The sequence below is a fragment of the Anopheles funestus genome, chromosome 3RL (genome assembly GCF_943734845.2).
Source record: "Anopheles funestus chromosome 3RL, idAnoFuneDA-416_04, whole genome shotgun sequence".
Lineage (NCBI taxonomy): Eukaryota > Metazoa > Arthropoda > Insecta > Diptera > Culicidae > Anopheles > Anopheles funestus.
In genome coordinates this window covers 28,430,607-28,449,794 of record NC_064599.1, presented here as the reverse complement: position 1 = coordinate 28,449,794, position 19,188 = coordinate 28,430,607, and the positions used below count along the sequence as shown (strand labels likewise).

The window sequence follows — 19,188 nt, the reverse complement described above, 5'->3', positions numbered from 1 at the left end:
ATTGATCGATCGCGTTTCCACCGTTTGCCCGGTACATGATTTAGCGGCGAAGAGAAGACGATGGGGACGACCAACCAAGGGGGGGGGGTCTAGATGATGGAAAACCAATTAGACGCTCTACAGATGATTTCTCCTTTCTGCTTTATTATTTCTTCCATTTGCTGACTTTTTCCCCACCCAATGCCTAAACCTACGCCTCTGCCTTCACCATGTACAGCCATTTTTAAAAATAAAGAACGATATAAAAACGCCTCCACATACACCGCATACCCAGGGATGGCTATTGTTCACTTTGGGAAATCGTTTTTCCTTTTACGCTGCGGGATCTTTCCATTGTGAAACCTTCATCAATAACAAACTTCCACGGATTTGATGTACCGTTGGGCGCTACCGTTTGTTGCACACTGTGCGATCGAATAGGTTTCAAAAACGTTCGATAACAATCAACAAAAACCTCTCCAATAATGCGAATACATGAATGTGTGTGTGTCATTTTTTAGGGCTTTTTCCACCCTGTTGTGCTTTTTGGATAACCTTTACTAATACACACTGACCGCCCTGTTTGCTGCTAATTTATTAACGCTTTAGAAACTATTTTTGATAAACATAATTAACGATCGTTTGTCGATCACTAACCACTAAACGGATTAATCGTTTTTTTTTACATTTTCCGGCTGTTTGGCAAAATCAATAATAGCGTGTATAATGCTACAAAATGAATGGTTTGAACTTCTCGAAGCACCAGATATCTGTTTCGATGCCTCCAAAAAAAAAAACAATTTCGTGTAACCTCTTGTACGGTGTTTATTATTTCTTTCTACCTTTTGTTCTAGCGGAAGAAGATGACATTATGATTTCGACACGTCCATTCGGTCAGCCACTTTGTTTCGTAGTGGAAGAACCACCCCCCGAAGAGATGCACGTGGGCAAGAAAGATGGCAAACGAAAGAAGTGAAGCGTCTATCGGCATGACCTGCAAACAGGAGAACATTGAAAGTCAAAACCCCCCGTGTCACTATCGAGTAAAACGGCAGAAGAATTTAATCTTAAGCAAGCAGACAAAGGACAGTTTTACCGCCGGTTAACATTAGCCTTAGATGTACCATCCTGATGCGCCACACTCTCACAGCCAGCTGCTCCACCGCATCCGCATCCCCTTTTTCTCACTCGAAACAATCGAATATAGCGAAAGGCATTAATGGTGTTCTGTTTTTGTTTTTTTTTGCTGTTTTACTACGACATTTTGTACTGCAACTCGCGTGTGCATCTAATGGCACCAGTAGTTTTGTGGTTTTTGTTGGTCTGAAGCGTTTGCCGCGTTTATGCGAGTGTATTTTGCTTCGAAACAGAGTCACCAACGCACATAGCTAGCTGTACGAATTTCATGCCTGTTGAATAAAGTCGTTAATTTGAAGCTTTAAAGACATTCTGTTCGTTAAAACTGACGATCGTATTGACGATCGAAAAAATAAAACGAGACGATCGAAGTTGTAATAACTAACGCACTAGTCGAAACCTTCGCACGGTCAGACCGTTCGGTTCACTAACGTATTACGTTCGAAGCAATCAATCGCGGTCAAGGTTAGGTGTAAAAAAATGCTTAGAATTCGTTTTTACCGATTTAGAGGTTTATTTGTAAGAATTTTTGTTTTGTTTTGTAATGTGTTTATATGTTTATACGTTAGTGAATATCAGGAGTATAAATACGTTCGTGCGGTTTTATTTTTGTCTGTCCTTAATCGAAGCTTTATAGTGTGCCAACTGGTTTTAAGTTTATTATTCAAGGATTTGCCAATCGTTGCTACCAATTTTTGTTACTTGTTTGGCTGTAATATTTCCCATTTAAGCGGTTCTACCTTTCAACGTGTACTATAACATGTCACCGAACCATATTAAGATTGCAAATAATATATTCGTGAACGGTTGACTTCTGTGGACGATTTGCTCATTATATGCCCCTTTCAGCAGATCCCACCAATATTCGAAGTTTCATCTGCTTTATGGCGAGCATAAAAACAAGGAAAAGACGACCTATAATCTCTTAACTACTTTAGAGATTAAGAAATTAAGTCCAGGTGACACAGAAGCTTAAAATTAATTCGTGTATTTATATTGAAATTGTACACACACTGAAAAAGAAAGCGTAATGATAAAAATGACAGGGTTGCTATTAAATCAAATAAGTACTAAGCTAGTAGCGCCATCTGGTAGCAAAAACAACCGCACGAACATATTTACACTCCTGCAAGACAGCAGGACGCGAATACTAAATGAGCCTAAATAAAGCCTCTCCACGATTTACCACGATACCACTTTTGCCACTTTGTACAAAACGATTAATCTATCACACCGACGGACACACACATACCCTTTTGCCACTGTAGTCCATTGCGATGGGACACATTTTTCTTCGATTTCGAAACACACGAAAGACGACTACTGGGACACGTAGCCAGTGTAGTACACGGCACACGGCAAGCAGATTAGCGAAAACGGTTATCGAACGGACTGTGATAAATACCAGAACTAGCGACGAACTTTACTAATGCTATCAAAACACGAAACGAAAACCTCTACGCCCTTTCCCCCCAAAATCCTCCCTCTCAACCGTTTTGTCACGGGGAGCACTTTATCGTGAATACTAGCGTATACAATCACACGCACACTCACGCGTTACACATATGCGTCTAGGATTGCAAACAATAGGTGCTGGCACGTGAGTCAACTGCACACAAAAAGGGAACTCCCAAAGAAACACAATAAATATCGCGCAATCCTCGATCGGTGGTAAGGCGGGATTTGTTTTTCTTTTCTTCTCTTTTCTTCTTGTTGCCTTTTGTGGTGTCTGGTATGGTGACACATCCGAAACGCACTGCCACTGGTACTTTTATGGGCGATAACCGACCAGATTCCCGTAAGGCGATCGTTTTGCTTCTTCATATATCCTAATTTATCTTGTTGCATCGCGAAACGTTTCATTTGCTGTGGCGGAGGCTACGTCTCGGGCATCCAGTTTTGCTCGGTGTAGTATTCTGTGTTTGTGTGTGTGTGTACTTTGCCTCCTTCTACCGTTACCCTTACCATCTTGTTTGTCGTTCGCTTTACACAATGTTATGCTTTTTCTTCGCGCTGTGTTTTCTTTAATGTCGGTTCCTACAAAGCCAGCTTAATGTTTCAATTGCTGGCCATCATTTTTCTACACTCTCGGAACACCGGTCCATGGGTGGGATGGGGATAAGCTGCTTTCCCTTATCTACATTTGTAAGCAAATGAGGAAAAGCGCCAGCGTCCCCGTCGGACGCACGGAAGATACAAGCAGAAACACATTAAGGTTGGAATATGAAAATTTGATCTCGAGAGTATTTGCACAAATTATACGAGCCTTTTCTGCTCGTTGTGTCCCTCCATCCTCCGGGTCCCCTCCTCACAAAACCGACCCAAAAACACACCCGTGGTTTGGCTTACCGGTTCGGTACCGATGCGTACACACCGGAATGGCGAATGGTTCGATGGATCGGGATCCGGATCATTAAAATACGTATTATACAAAAGAAACAAACATACTGCCCATTATGCTGCTCCGGCGCTGGTCTGGCGTTTGTTTCATCTTTTCTCCGCACCACCATTACGCGCTAACACACCGGTAAAGATTCTGCCGAGCTGAGGTCGGTTGATGATGGAAAGGTACCGCCGGTACATTGGGATACTGCAACACTCAGGCTTCATTTGTTTTTGCTTTCTCCTAACAAAAAACAAAAAAACATCACCAAGAAAGGACTCACCGTGTATCGAGTCATGGCATGGCACAGCGACGTTCGAATAATGAAAGAAAACGAGGATTAAATATGGAAGGAAAGGTCCTCCTATACACGGTGGAACGCCCGCCACCAACTGTCAAGATGCAAATAAACGGTTACAGTGTGGTACGGAACAAATGGTACGGTTATTTTAGCGATCGTTCCTTTTTACGATTATTCTATGCAATGGCTGGGTATGATCTGCGAACTTCTTGGTGCATATACACGCTTCAATTGTACACATGTTACACACACCAAACAAACCGTAACGTAAATTGAATGAAACCCAATGCGAGCCTTATGCGAGCTGGTCTAAATTCAACGAATATCCAAATTTATAGGATCAAACGAAACACGGTTATGAGACCTTTTTTTTGTTGCTTTTAAACATGTGCTATATGTTGAATTTATTCCCACAGCGTAAACTGCAAAAAAAAACATATTTTTCTAATCAACAACATCAAAATTGGATTTTTTTTATTGGTACATTTATAAAAAAGGAATTTAGTTGAATTCAAAAGTAAAATTAAGTTATCCATAATAAATTTAACTATAATCCTTATCCATTCAGCACGCTTCTTAGTATTATTCCTTCTGATGTGTTGTGCGTAGAATTACAGTATTATGGGTAGTACAGTCCCATAAAAGTGTACGTTATAGCAAGTGGATTTCAATGCAGTTGTACAATCAGTATTGTTATCGATTTCGATTTCGATTCGAGTTCGATTGTTATTTTTTGTATGTTCTTTCATTTTAAGCTTTTAAAAGAGTATCAGAAATATCTATTCAAACTTTTATCAAACTTTTACATGTATCCAATGTTTATAGGAATTATCTTTTTAACAATTTACTAGAATTTAATGAGTTCTTATTTTTAAATTTATTTTCAAGCAGCTTTAACTAATTATTGGCAAAATTATTTCATGTTTTTTTTCTAATTTAAAACGTACATGACAAAATATTAAAGTCTTTACAAAATTAAGTAAAAGTCTCATAACACTTTAAAAAAAAACATTCGAAGCTTTTTACATTGTTGATGGTTTTTTAAACACTAGAACCACTAGAACCGTTTAAATCTTTTATTTTATTGTTCTTTACTTTGTAAAAAAAATGCTTTTGTGAATCTTACCTTTAATAAAAAAGAAAGAAAATGGGACATTTCCATGACACGTTCATTGCAATCCACCAAGTTTAATCACTTATATGTAAAATATTTAAAATCCTTCTCCATGTTGTAGCACGCTTTTGTAGTATACCTTTTCGATGTATTACGGGTAGTGTACATAGTATAGTTTTAGGGGTAAGTGTAACTTTTATAGCATCATTCCACCGTTCACTTTTCCGTTTTACGCATGCATTCATCGTTGTATCGTTGTAGGCTGTAGCTATATATTTTAAACCCAATTGTATCAATCACTTTCTTTACTCGTCATCTCATCCGACTGCAAAATGCTTTTAACAACCATAAAACAAACAACAAAAAAAAACCTCCATCCTAAAAACGGGAAAAAATATCTTCGTCATTCGCGGTTCCTCGTACCGATATCGAAAATTCTATTCATCCAACTAGCGATAGCGGCAGTGAAGTCAGCATCCACGGCCACTGTGAGGCATAAATCATGTCGGCGATTTTACGCCCGCGTACCGCGTTGGGTTTTATAATCAGTGTTGAATAATGCAAATATATCAACCGGATTCAAATAATCAACCTCATTTCACCACCCCTCGACACATGTCGATCGATTCGAGTGGTATGGTGGAATGTATGCTATAGGAGATGATGCTGCTGAAAAGTGGCCATTCATTTCGACCCCGTATGATTTTAAAGTGAGCAGCAGCAGCAGCAAGTTTCTATTGATTACATGTACGACATGAGTATGCGTTCGTATTGGATTTTATGCATTATTCGCTCTCTTTATTCGGCTGCTTAACATACCATGGTGAAGCATAACTTTCATTACTACATTATGTGTCTGTGTGTGAAATGAAATGTAGTAACATCAAATGAGGCTTTCAATCGTACGATAGAAAGGTGTTTGATTTTCACTAGCTAAACGTAAATGTTTCACATACAACAAAAGGGATTTTGCAATTTAGCAAACGCACCCATGGAATGTGCATCTCGTTAAATAGTTTAATTAGTGTATTAGTTTTGCATCCAGCTTTAAGACACCCAGACTTTAATTAAGCTCACACTCCCCACTAACTAATAACTAACATTAACACTGCGTTGCACTGTATCGATTTAACTCATCACCCGATCGCTTGTTTTGGCATCGGCAAGCGCAAAATGGTGCAGCCGAAGCTCATGTGAACACTGAACAAAACCATTTGTTAGTTGGCAGATGGCCTGCACCAGCATAAACCACACATGATGCGCCCTGCATGTTTTCACAGCTTCTCTTAAAACAAAAACCCAAACACAAACACACACGCGCCACACCGTGTTTAGAGATATTTAGTTGGAACGCTTTTTTAGCCTTTTTCTGTGCGTGTGTGTATGTATCTGTTTTCGAAAATGCTTCCGTTCCGTTAACCCGTGCCAAGATCGTTGGCCAGGGGCCCTCGCTGGACGTAAAAACCAATTTTAAAATAATGTATTGTGTACCGTGTGTACAATTAACTAACATTGTAGCACCGCATTCACCACGACGCCAAAAGCTGAACCTTAGAATGAAATCACTCAGCTTGGACTCACCAGAATCGTCCGAATTGCATGGGCAAATACGGCGGCGACTCCCGGGACCGACCGGTCACGGTGGCCACGGAGGTTCTGGTGGTCACTTAGAACACAGCACGCCGCCATCTAACAATAGTAGGTTACACTGTAAGTATTCAAGGCAGGATTCATCGTTATAATATCATCCCATTTAGAAGAGCTGCATCACAGTATTGTTTCATCCCGTGCTGATTGGTTGTTTCTCTCTTAAAGGTGTCCCTAAAACCTGTCCGTATTTCGTTTTTGTTTTTGCTACTATTTTTCCCCCAAAAATCTTGCAGTTTTTTGAAAAAAATATTTTCTTTTTATCATTCCCCACCGTTCCAACTTCCATCCTTCCATTACCCTCGTTATGCTCCAGCGCACCTTGGACAGTCGGTATTTCTTTTCTGCACCACGTTCCCAACACAAAAAGGGAACAATTTGTTTGCGTGTGTGTGTATGCGGTACCGGATCAAACGATTTAACGAATTTCGAATTTATCGACGATGCTGTACCACAAACACGAACGTGTTTTTTTTTTCTTCTTTTGCTGTTTTACGGCGGCTAAACCCTAAATAACAACCATCGAGTGCTCACAATTTCATCTTATTGCAAATCGTGTATCGTGTGATTATCCTGCAAACAGCACCTTCCAGCCCGTCCGGTACGCAGAGAAAATTCCTGTACGCTACGCGTGGCATGAAGACCGGTTCCGTCGATCTGCCGGATGAAATCGAAAAAAGCCTCTCGTCGGCCAGCACCTCGCCCTGCCCTTCACCGGTACGTCAAAATCAGGTGAATGTCGTATACTCCTTAGGGGAGTGGAGTTTCGGTTTTTTGGTTGGGGGGGTTAGGTAGAAAGAAAGTGCCTCACATCTGTTGGAATCTGAACCTTTCCTTTCTTTTGGTGCTGTCTTTTCGTAATTGTTTTGACTACATTTCCGAATTTTCGTATTGTTTCTTTGGGAATTGATTTATTTTTAACGAGATACTGGAAACGATTTTGGATGAAGGAAAACACTACAATATTATTCCTTTGTACCTTATACATGGTACACTCTCTCCGTTTTTTTTTTTATTAAAATAACTTCGTATATGTATAATACACAAATATTATTGAGGGATTTTTTTTTAAATAAAAATAGAGAGATGTAAAATGATTAATTTACTATCTACTCTATGTTTACAACAGAGAGGTAAAGAGAGTGATTTCTTAACAATATATAATAATATGAAAAAAAACTATGAGAAACTAAACTTTATCTATTAACACGCATCATTCTGTAACGTGTTATGCGTATTGCCTAACCGGAAGGCGCAAACAAGCTTATATTCTCAAATATTTTTAAATACAGCTCACAATAAAATATCAAGTTTTTGTAGATGTGTTTTAATTTATTTTCATTTTTCGCCTATTTTTTTATAAACCAAATGCCAAAAACTAAACAAGTAAAGATTAATAGTGTTATATGTATATTAAAACTATGCTGAAAATTAATTTTATTCGAACTTGTCTTTCATGGGCATTGAAGTCTATTGCTCGTCATCGAATTAAACTCGTGAACTCATTATTAAATTGTTAATATTGAAGTCAGTATATACCACAATCACACAAATTAATAAAAATGCTTTGATATATCTCAAATTAAGCTTACTTTTAAACAAATTGAAATGCTCAATTAAAATCAGCCTTAAAATTGAAATTGACCAACTTAGCTTACAATTTCACGACAAAATTAAGGCAAATCAAAACGAGACAAATCTAAAGCTATTTACAAATTACAAACTATCAATAGTTATGTACTGTGTTTAAAAATATTTGAATTATACCTTACAATGAAACAGATGAAGTAAAGGAAATTGAAGGGAAACAAAAAATTATAAAATATAAGAAATATTACCATAAACGTCCAGGAATTGCCAGCAACTTCAGGCTATTTCGTAAAAAATGATACTGTTTTTGTGCAGCAGATATACTATAGTTAGGCATTAGTATTAAAATTATTCGTATGTATTAATAATATGCAATTGTTTTGTTACAAAACATTCCAGAAATCCCATCGTCTTCTACCAACAAACCTATATGTTGTACTGTACAACTTCAAGTCCCGTCATCAGGATGAACTGGATCTTAAAGCTGGCTACAAGGTAACTTTGTGGTTAGACAAAACTATTGAACCGATCATTCATAGTGTTTGCACACTTTCAGGTCACTGTGATCGATACGTCCGATCCCGACTGGTGGAAGGGAAAGTGTCTCGGGAAGGTCGGGTACTTTCCCTCGAAATATTGTGCGAAGCTGGCAGCTTCGGAAAAACCACTCCAGGTCACACACAATCTACAGGTAACAGATAATGAGCGAGGAGACGGCACGTTAACATTACTTCGCGATCAGATTGTTATACAGGTACGTTGTGCCCTTCGGACATCGGGACTTGAAGTTAATCTTCTTGTATATCTCTCCCGTTAAGGTGGGCGAAGAGGTAAATGGCATGGTTATGGTGCGTTCGGCAGATAACCGACAGGGCGTATGTCCGGTCAAGTACTTACAGGAGGTCTGACAACCGGAAGAGGAAAAACTCGACCGGGATCGTGATAAAGACCACAGACAACATACAGGTACTACCGGTAAGGGTGCGAGTGTGTCGACGAAGGCAAGCAGAAAGGAGCAAGCGACGGGCGGGCAACGACACGACGGTCGGCCAGACCAGAAAGACCAATGCCATGCGGGCGGACATCACTACCACCGGGAGAGTCGCAACAACTTCCACAAATCCTACGACCGTAGCTGGGAAAAGTGGGAAAAGTTCCGCGAGAAGAAGATGGAAATGATGAAGGCTCACAAGTATAATGTGGAGCACAGGCTGAAGTACGACAACCAGGAGCGCATTCTCTACCGACATCATTTCAATTACTATCCGGTGAAGCGGCCCCGTCCACGAAAAACCTCCCTCGAGCCTAACTGGTACACGGAGAACATTTACTCGAACCAATCGATCGACAATTCGGACGGAGAGCTGGGCGTGGGTTTCCAGCGGCCACATTTGACCGGTACGGTTGGCGCGGCTGGTGGGCGGGACATAAACGGTAACATGAGCATGGCTGGACTGGAGGATGACGGGATCTTCACCATCGACGGGCACTTCGAGCGTCGGCACAACTATCCAAAATCGAACAGCTGTTGCTTCGGTGTGAACCGCATGCGGGACATTGACGAGCTGGGCGATGGGTTGGAGCGAGATGGCTGGACGGAGCGTTACCCAAAGATACCGAAATCCTACTCCTTCAGCACATCGCGCAGCATGGGCGTTGGGTTCAATATGGCGAAACTGTACAACCGCAACAGCTTCGAAATGCCCGAATTTCCGAGTCATCGCCGTCGGGCACACCCGGACGGTGGTAGAGCGGTCGTGCGGTTGTGTGATCGGGAAGGTTGCTTTAACGAGACGTGCTTCAGCAAGGATGAGAAGAACTTTTACAATAACAATAATCTACACAACAATAACGTAATTAATAACAATAACAACATACACAGCACCAACAACAACAACAACAACAACACTTATCGTCATAACAATAGCAACATCATTAGCGAATGGAATCTGCGGAATCGAAACAATCTGCGGGCCGGTGTTGGAGGTGTGGGTGATGCTATTGCACCACGGCCACAGTACGTCATGGAGGAGGACTTTGATCTGTTCGACGAGGATGAGGATGATGGTGAGGATGAGGACGCCACCGATCGGGAAGAGCAGGAAGAGATGGAAAGTGATCTGAACACGCTGTATGCCGAGGATCGACATTCGATCGCGTGCGGTGATTATGGTGGCGTAGCACGGGAGTTGTACGGACATCCGTCACGTGCGGGGGCAGGTCATGTAGCGGATTTGTATCGTGGCCAACGGGCGAAACAGTCGTTGCGTGGACGGCTCGATCGGATGTCGAAGTATGCGGACGGTGAGTACACCGACAACTATCGACGATCGTTTGAGGATTTCTTCAACCAGAACTGCTGCATTGAGCGTAACCATCGGCAGCTGCAAGATGCTGGCCGGTTTCTGCTGAAAGCACCAGTGACACCACCGAAAAACAAAAGTATGCTGGAAGTTAAGCCACCGAACCGTTTCGATGATACCTCATCCGACTCGACCGATCTTGAGCTGGATGATTTTAACTTCGACTTTGAGAAGTATTGGGAAGAGCTGGAGAAACCGTCACCCACGTCACCGAGCGAACTGGAGGAGCGCAAGAGTGCGGGTCGGAGTGCGATGGCCGGTGGGTCGGCCGCACCCGCCAAAAAGGTGAAGAACGTTAATCTCAACCGGTGCTACAACAACGGTACGGTCATCGATATCTACCACGATGATGATCCGTACCATCGGGACCACTATCACTACCGGGAAGGTGGTATCGGGAAGGCGAACAATCACAACCACAGCCACCGACATCGCGCCAATGCGGCGGGGAGAGGTAAAGGCTCTAGACACAAGGTGTATCCGGCGGAGCGTGATAAGCGATTGGCAGACGATTCGGGACACCTTTCGGACAAGGGACCGATGGCGGGCGGGCATGAACCAACCGGTGGCAAAACGCTCGATGCGGCGGGTAATGCGATAAGCGGCAATAGTAATGCGATCAGCTTCCTTAATAACATTTTCTCGATCTACAAACCGAACAAGTACTCGCCGCTCAACTGTCACGTTGAGCAGAACTATCTGAAAAACATTCCCGCTAAGAAGATGAACATTGTGGCGAGTTCGGCCAGCCGTCCGTTGGGTGCTGGTAATGATACCCGCCACACTGCAACTACCGGTGGTGATCCATCGTCGACCAAGCGTCCGCTGACGGTGCACCCGACGAAACCGTCCGTTGCATCGATAGCGACCGCAGCGAGACGTAATGCGACCCGTCCACAATCAACCAAGGACCCGCAGGCACGGTTCCAGATCATACCGGAGAAGACGGGCGTAAAGATCTCGCCGCTGTATCGGCTGGATGCGCAGGACTATCGGCGGGCACGCTATAAACTGAAAAGCACCTCCAGGCCCCTGTCATTCTGGTGAAAATTGCTCGACTGTTCGTACTATTCGGATGGCCGGCTGGACGGATTGCCCGTGGTGAAGAAGACGCGCCGACACACCAAGTATCTCAAGTACTAGAAAACACACGTGTCCTTCACGAGGTCCCACTTTCTGTCACGTTCACATCCACCGATGAAGAAAAAAAGCAAACAAAACCAAATGTTACATCCTCACCAAATCAACCAAATCTGCTGTTGCTCACATCCATCTCTTTCCCTCACTCGCTTTGTCTCTCTTGACTTCCTTGAAGGAAAAATTGCCCAAGAAATTCAACTCCAACCAGCGAATGCAATGCATCCATTCGATTGGGAACTACCGAAAGACCCATACATACCGCAGCGATTCGTAAGCTCGTAAAACCCCCAAAACGGGAAGCATAGCCGAAAGCGATTGCCATTTTACCACAAACCGTACCGCACGCCAAGCCATCACATCACACATATTGTTGTACATCAGATTCGGTGTCTTTCGATGTTCTTTGTATCAGTGTGTATATCATTGTCATTGTCCTTAGCACAGATTGCAGAAGAAGAAAAAAACAGAAGGACAAACAAAAAGCCACAAAAAAAAAGAAGAAACCAACCAAAAACCAAAAAACCGTTTTCCCAACTCATCTGTTCTCATTCTCTGTGACACTCTGTGACCCTCAAATCGCATAAGAAAAAACAACATATAAAATCGATTTTGATACATTTTTCCTCCCTGTTGTTGGGTGGGAGTGGGAGAGTTTTTTATAGCAAAAACGAAACAAACCAAAAAATGGGGACAACGGCCACAGCTAAGAACCAACTAACAACATTGCGACATTCGTTACATTCGGCTCAGACCGACGGTAATAGCGATCCTTAAATCGAAGCGAAACTCGATCACGATCGAAACTCACCGCAAAAAGGAGGATTCCCATCCCCCTTCTCTCCCCCCCGGGATACAACCCCCTTTGATATCAAAACGTTGCGCCACGAGTTAGAAAAAGCAATGAAACACGAAAATGGAAAAACATTATTTGGAGAACTTTATCGCCCAAAAAAAAACAACATCCCAAAAAGGGGGGGGGAAGAGGGGGAAGGGACAGGAGTAGAGATCACCATTTTAAAATGGGTGTGCTGATATCAAAGTATCTTTACAACAGCAAAAAGGCAAAACTCCAAATTTACGTTTATACATGCATTGTACACCATTTGCATTCTAGAACCGTTGGAAAGCTCCGCCACTGTTGTTAAATAGAGTTCCGAAAGTTATCTACAAAAAAGCACACACACACACACACACACGCACACATGCAGGGTGGTTAACAATAGTTCATGAATTCGTTCTTTCAGTGTATTGTTGTAGCATTGCGTGATACAGATCGATTTTAAACATTGTAACAAAGCGACAAACTGCTACAACAATTGCAAACTCGAGACAAAAAAAAACACAATACAAATGAGCAAAGAGTGTGTGTGTGTGTGTTAGGAGCTGGAGGAGTAATATCTATCATTGTTACCTGTACATACCCACACCATTAACTATGTTTCGTTAACATATTAGGAAAAATTTTAATACAACAAACAAACAAAACAAAAAAAAACTGGTTGAGCTTTTTCCCTCATATCCGTAGGATCTTTCTAAAACAGAGTACTAATGAACGTTTATTCCACACACCACTTGCTATGACAGCTACCGAACCTGAGTTCCGATGGAATCGTTAAAGCATCCTGTACATTAAAGACCCCAAATATATGCTACCATACTTGAACGATAGTCAGCCAAAACAAACAAACAAAAAAAAGGCTGACCTCAATGCGATAGGCACATTCAACACATGGAACAAAACACGAAATGCGAAATAATACACACAGCCACACACACACGATACATGCGGCCATTTTTGCGCACATTTCGACATCCTCTACTGTAGGGAAACCATTTCTTCGAACAAAATAGTAACGCCACTATTATAGTAACACTTGAATATGCTCTCCATATGCGTCTAAAATTTGCGCTTTTTTCGCATTAATTTACATCCTAGAATTTACGGTAGCATGAGAATTCTTACCCCCCAACGAAAAACGCAACGATAATTTTCGTACCGAGTTTTTTACAGATGTACTTAGTTAGTGTAGATCCGAGGTTATAGTAGTTTCAACCTGGCTTCGAACGTTTCACTTAGCCACTTAGCGAAAGCTCCTTTTACCTTGCAATGCCACAACTCACCCATAAACACACACACGCACACAATAGACGGATATTGTGAAATGGCTTTCGAGCGTTGCAATGCTACATTCCAACAGCATCTCAAAGCAAAACCTATACAAAGTGTCCTGATCCTGCCTCGTCCCTCCCCCAAGTACCATCTCCGTGTAGGATGAAATGGTAGATCTCTGACCCTTCCCATGGCGGACTATACCGTTTTCAATATCCGAAAACATAGTGTTCCGACGCCTCCAACGGAGCCTTATATTGTGCTCTCTATCTCTCTCTCTCTCTCTTTCTCCTACTCTTCCCTTTTGCCAAAACAAGCGACAACTTCCACTATACTGGAACGATAGAAAGGCATTAACCAGCGGCCAGTGCATGATTGCCCGAATACTACGAACGCGGTAGACATCTTGACGTAACTTTCGGCAATTACCGGCCCATCATCTCCCCCATTGCGCTACCAAACAAATGTTGCCATCTACTTGCCGAGTTCCGGGATGGGGTTTTTTTGGAGGATGCAATTTCCGGCGATGGTGATGGTTTGTAATTGACGAAAGTTTGTCAGATACAATAGTGCAGCTATTATTTGTTCAGCAACATTTTACACCCGGTACGATTAATCCCGGTGTAGGCAAGAGTTGTCTACGATGCATTGACTTCATTTCTAGACATTTCTATTTTTTGGAAAATGAAATACAAATACATTGATAAATATGATATACATGGGGGGATTTTTCTTCCGCAAAACTCTAACTTAGCACTTCACTTCAATACTTGCTTTGCAATAGCTCCAAAACAGGACATTTTAATTCTTGCTGAACATCTAGCCTCGGTTTGTTTTTGGGACAGTATTTTTTCACACAGTCACAAAACACAGTGAAGCTTGTTTTGTGACAGATTACTAATCACTAATCACAGCGCATTTATGCATGCAGATAGAATAGCAGCTCAGTAAAAAAAAAGCAACATAAGTACAGCATTTCAAAAGGAGCTTTCGAGCGTTTTCTTACCGAACTCTAGCTAGAACTAATAAGTAACAAACTAATAGCAAACATGAACATTTCACGATACATAGAACGAACGTAACGTAGGCACACCAGACGTCGTAGGAAAGTGTAGTGAAGACAACAACAAAAAAAAAGCAGTGAAACCAACCTTCCCCTTTGTAGAAGATACCGATATCATCACATCATCCAATGTTTCTTCTCCATCCACTCACCAACCACTCTAGACGCGTCGCATTGTTTCCCCCCGGCCCCCCGGTTTGATAGTAGAGAGCTTCCAGACTTTGACTTGAACTATTGCCAGAAACGGAACTAACCGTTTCCGGGTGAAATCTATAGTTTTCCCACTTAGGAATGTATGTAGTGACGTACGTAGCATTATCGCACCTTCCTTCCTACTGTAGATTGAAAACTGTTTTCACGTAGATGTAACAAATGTTTTATGGAGCGTTCTCTATTAACATAGTGGCTACTATAACCACAAAACATTGAAGAAGAAAAAAAAAATACTAACAAAACAAAACAAAACACATTTTATTTGTTATCTAGCGAATGAACGTTATGCCGCATTTCTTTCTTATGGTGCATCGTGTGTCAAGTCAACCCCGAGATCGTGTCCACGTGTATCGTGCACGTGCGTACTCGGAACGCTTGCAAAACGATCGATCGATGTAGAATGGATGGATACCCTTACTTCCCCCAAAAAGGCGATCATTACAAAATTAGATGTGTAATGGTGGTGTTTTTCACATTCTATTTTTTCCCCTCACCCAGTATTTTCGCCACCTTCTCTTCTCTTCCACTCTACACTGGGTAGGGTTACGGGACAGAAAGGCGAATACTGGTCAGAATACTGTCCCTGCTGGGTTTGAGGAGGAAAAAGTGAACCCTTATGCAACACCAGACGCATATTGCCACAGAGCTTACAGAGTACTGTGTTTTATCTGGTAGCAGCTGGCGGTGCAGCTCAATTTTTAATCATGTACCGGCAAACTCTCCACTTAACTATACGAGAACGTGCGAATAGTAGAAGGCTATTTTTGTGTAGAGGAAAAAGGCACCAACCCAAGCTACTAATCAACGTTCACGAAAGACACACACACACACAGACAACACTGTATGAAGGGTGAAAGCTAGTAGTAGTATACACGCATTACAAGAACATCACTTGTCACCTGCACACTATAAGATGTCACTAGTAGTACACGCAAAACCCTCAACAAGAAAAAAAAAACGCTTCATCTGTCATCATTGTCTAGCACATCACACGTCCATTTACGAGACGGCCCGATAAGTGCATGTAATTATGCGTGAGTGTTTTGAGAGTGCTGAAGACACGATCGCCATTGCTCGCCATTCTTATACATGAAGCAAAACAGCTATACCAAATAAATGTGATGTAAACTAAGCGCTAGTAAATCCTCACTCATTGCGATACTATTTATATGCGTGTATGTGTGTGTGTATGTTGAAAAGACACACACACACACACACATTCTCTGGGAAGGCAAGTAAGCGATCGAAACGGTACCGATAGCATCGAACCATCAACGTTTGATCCTCCCCCTGGTGGGAAATCTTAGTACTAGTTCAAACGATTTGAACGAAGCGCTTGGCTTAGTGTTTGATGTGTTACTACTGCGAGGAACAAGGTACCATTTTAAAAAAGAAACATGTTTTTTTTTCACACAAACAACATCTCAAGAAGGCAGAAACACCATTCTGTGTGTATTAAAAAAATTGTTACATATAGTTTTAAGCAAATGTTTTATGATTGGTTTTTAACCCACACAGAACCGTAGTAGAGTTTCTAGACCGGATCCATCGCCACACCGGTTGACATCCGGAAGTATTTGTGCGTGATATCAAAATGGTGAAGTATAGCATAAACTCTCTTTCTCTCTCTCTCTCTCTCCTACATACATAAACCCTTCACATTTGCCTTATGAGAGAATGGCACAGCGCGTATAATCGGATATCCGTTTAGTGGAAACATCCCCATCTGTCAGTTAGCCAAAGTGTTTCTACAAACACACACACACACGTACATACACTCTCGGTGAAAGATTTGCGCGTTGGGCAGCCAGCCTCTGTCGTAAAGAATTGTTGAATGAACTTTGTTGAATGAATGATTTATGCTTCGTTTGTGGTTTGATCCTTCTAAACAGAACAAAAAAAAACGTATGTGATAACTAATGGTAGAGCTGAAATGATGTTGATCATGATGATGATGATGATGATGATGATTTTCCAAAGATGTACCCTAGCGATGCAAAAGTAGTACGTAAACCCGATAGTCCTATGTGCGAGTAAACTAACACAAAGAAAATAGAACAAAAACACATCAGCGAAGATTGTATTGCATTTACTGTGTTAAGCATAAGTGATGTTTTACGTGCCCCAAGCATTTAAACAGCTCTGGTGTTGTCCAGAGGCAATTCGTTTTTTTGTTTTCGATCGCTAAACCCATTGCTGCTGGACCGAAGACTAGCTTTTGGGTGGTGAAAACAAATGCAACGCTGTTAGTCGGTCGCATAACCTAATGAATTGCACTGTGTTTAAAAACCAAGTAGTATGTGGAACAAAACAAAACAAAAAAAATGCAACATTTTAAATATGAAACAAAACATGCAACAAAACATAATGGTGTTACGAATGTGTTATGATTGTGGTAGTAATTGTTAGTAGAGAGCAAAAAAAAACCCCCAACTGAACAAGAGAAACAAAACAAAAATCCCATCAAAATATGCTTTAAACTGATCACGATCACAAACTATCATCCAAACAAACAAATCGATCATACAAATAAATGGTAAATGAACGGAAATAAAGTCACAAACCGCGATGGGGAAAAAACACACACACACGGTAACAAAACATGGAATAAAGCACACAAACAATAATAACGCAGCAGTTAGGAGATATGAAATGGTGAACAGTGGACAAACCTTTCCTGTTTGCAAATTCCGAACAAAACCATGCTTGATCATCGTTTTTTTTTTTGGTATTATTTTTGCTTTACTACAACCACCTAATGCCGATTGGTTCCCCGTTTTCGATCTTCCAACGTGGTGATCATTAATAGAAGAGAGTAAAAACAAATATCAACATACAACAAACTTTCAAGATGCAACACAGAAAACTTTAATGCCAAAAACGGCATAAAACGATCGTGAGGGGGAAATTTTCATTTTTTAGAACCATTTACAATTTGTGCGCAAGTGATTGGATAAAAAAGCAAACAAAAGAAAAACATAGCATGGAGTGGCTTTACTACTTGATACTTGTTATTACGAAGCAAAAGAAGAGGAAAAAACAAAACCAAATCTCCCCCAGGTTTACAGCTGAACGAAATGAAAGATGAGAAGAAAACAAACAAACGAAAACAAATGGAAACAAACCAGTTTTACGCATATATATGCAAGACTCCATTCCTACGCCATGTTTTAACGAGCATTCAAACCGTTTTAGAGATGCAAAATAAATACACTCCTACCGTGCACTCGTGAAACCAGTGATACAATAGAAACACGTGACTAATGGGAACTATTATGATGAAACTTTCATCTTCATTGATCACAAACAATCCATTGATCACAAACAAACACACCTACACACACACTCGCAGTCACCAGTCATGCCGACGTCATATCACGAAAACATAACTGAAATAAAATTCTTTTTTCACGCCTTTTCGTCTGCTTTAGTTTAGTATGGTGTTTCGTGAATTGATATCACAATTATAAAAAAAAAAGCTTGAAAAAGGTTCTTGATGTAAGGTAAGGTAAGATAGTACAATCAAAAGGGTCACTCTAACAGGTTAACGAGGAAAGAAAAAAAGCCTTAATTTGCGTATCTGCATTAGAGATGTACAAAGTGAGTAAGAGATAGTGAGTTGAAACGTTGTAGTGAACGAGTTTCGTTCACTCATCACGAGGAGTTTTAGCGACTCTTTTCTCATGAGTGTAAGCATGTAGCCGTGGTAAGTGGAGTTGCAAAAAGAGTAAATACGTGAGTTGAAACGAAAATGTGCGAGTGAGTTGAAACAAAAATGAGTTGAAACGAAACGTTTGATACACATGAGTTGCAACGGAATACATGTGTACAATACTCAAACTAGCCAAATGAATATACAGCTCGCTCTGCCTAACTATCAAACTTGTATAAGCGAACAAGCGGGCTAGTCTGATCGTCAAGGACATGAAACGGGATTCGCCTCTGATAAGGAAATTTTCAAATTTTGAGAGTTTTTTTGAATTTTTTTCATTATTTTTCATTCTTTTTTTATATAAAGCATTATTTGAGTGAAAAGAAACTTATTTCAACAAATTCGCATTAGAAAAAATCAATTTATAAAATTTTGCTAAATTTCACTAAAAAAGCTAAAGGTATAGGCTTAAGAGATTTTCAAATTTATAGAATTT

General features: G+C 41.0%; 1 protein-coding gene across 1 annotated transcript in view; it reads left to right on the top strand.

Moving 5' to 3' along the window:
* LOC125768546 (uncharacterized) overlaps positions 1–18,459 on the top strand; it is a 78,028-nt gene extending 59,569 nt beyond the window's left edge. Inside the window, 5 exon segments of the mRNA XM_049436342.1 lie at positions 6,433–6,624; positions 7,145–7,278; positions 8,551–8,646; positions 8,708–8,905; positions 8,970–18,459. Of these exon segments, the coding sequence (XP_049292299.1) occupies positions 6,433–6,624; positions 7,145–7,278; positions 8,551–8,646; positions 8,708–8,905; positions 8,970–11,561 (3,212 nt within the window). The 3' untranslated portion in view covers positions 11,562–18,459.
* The last annotated feature ends 729 nt before the right edge of the window (positions 18,460–19,188 follow it).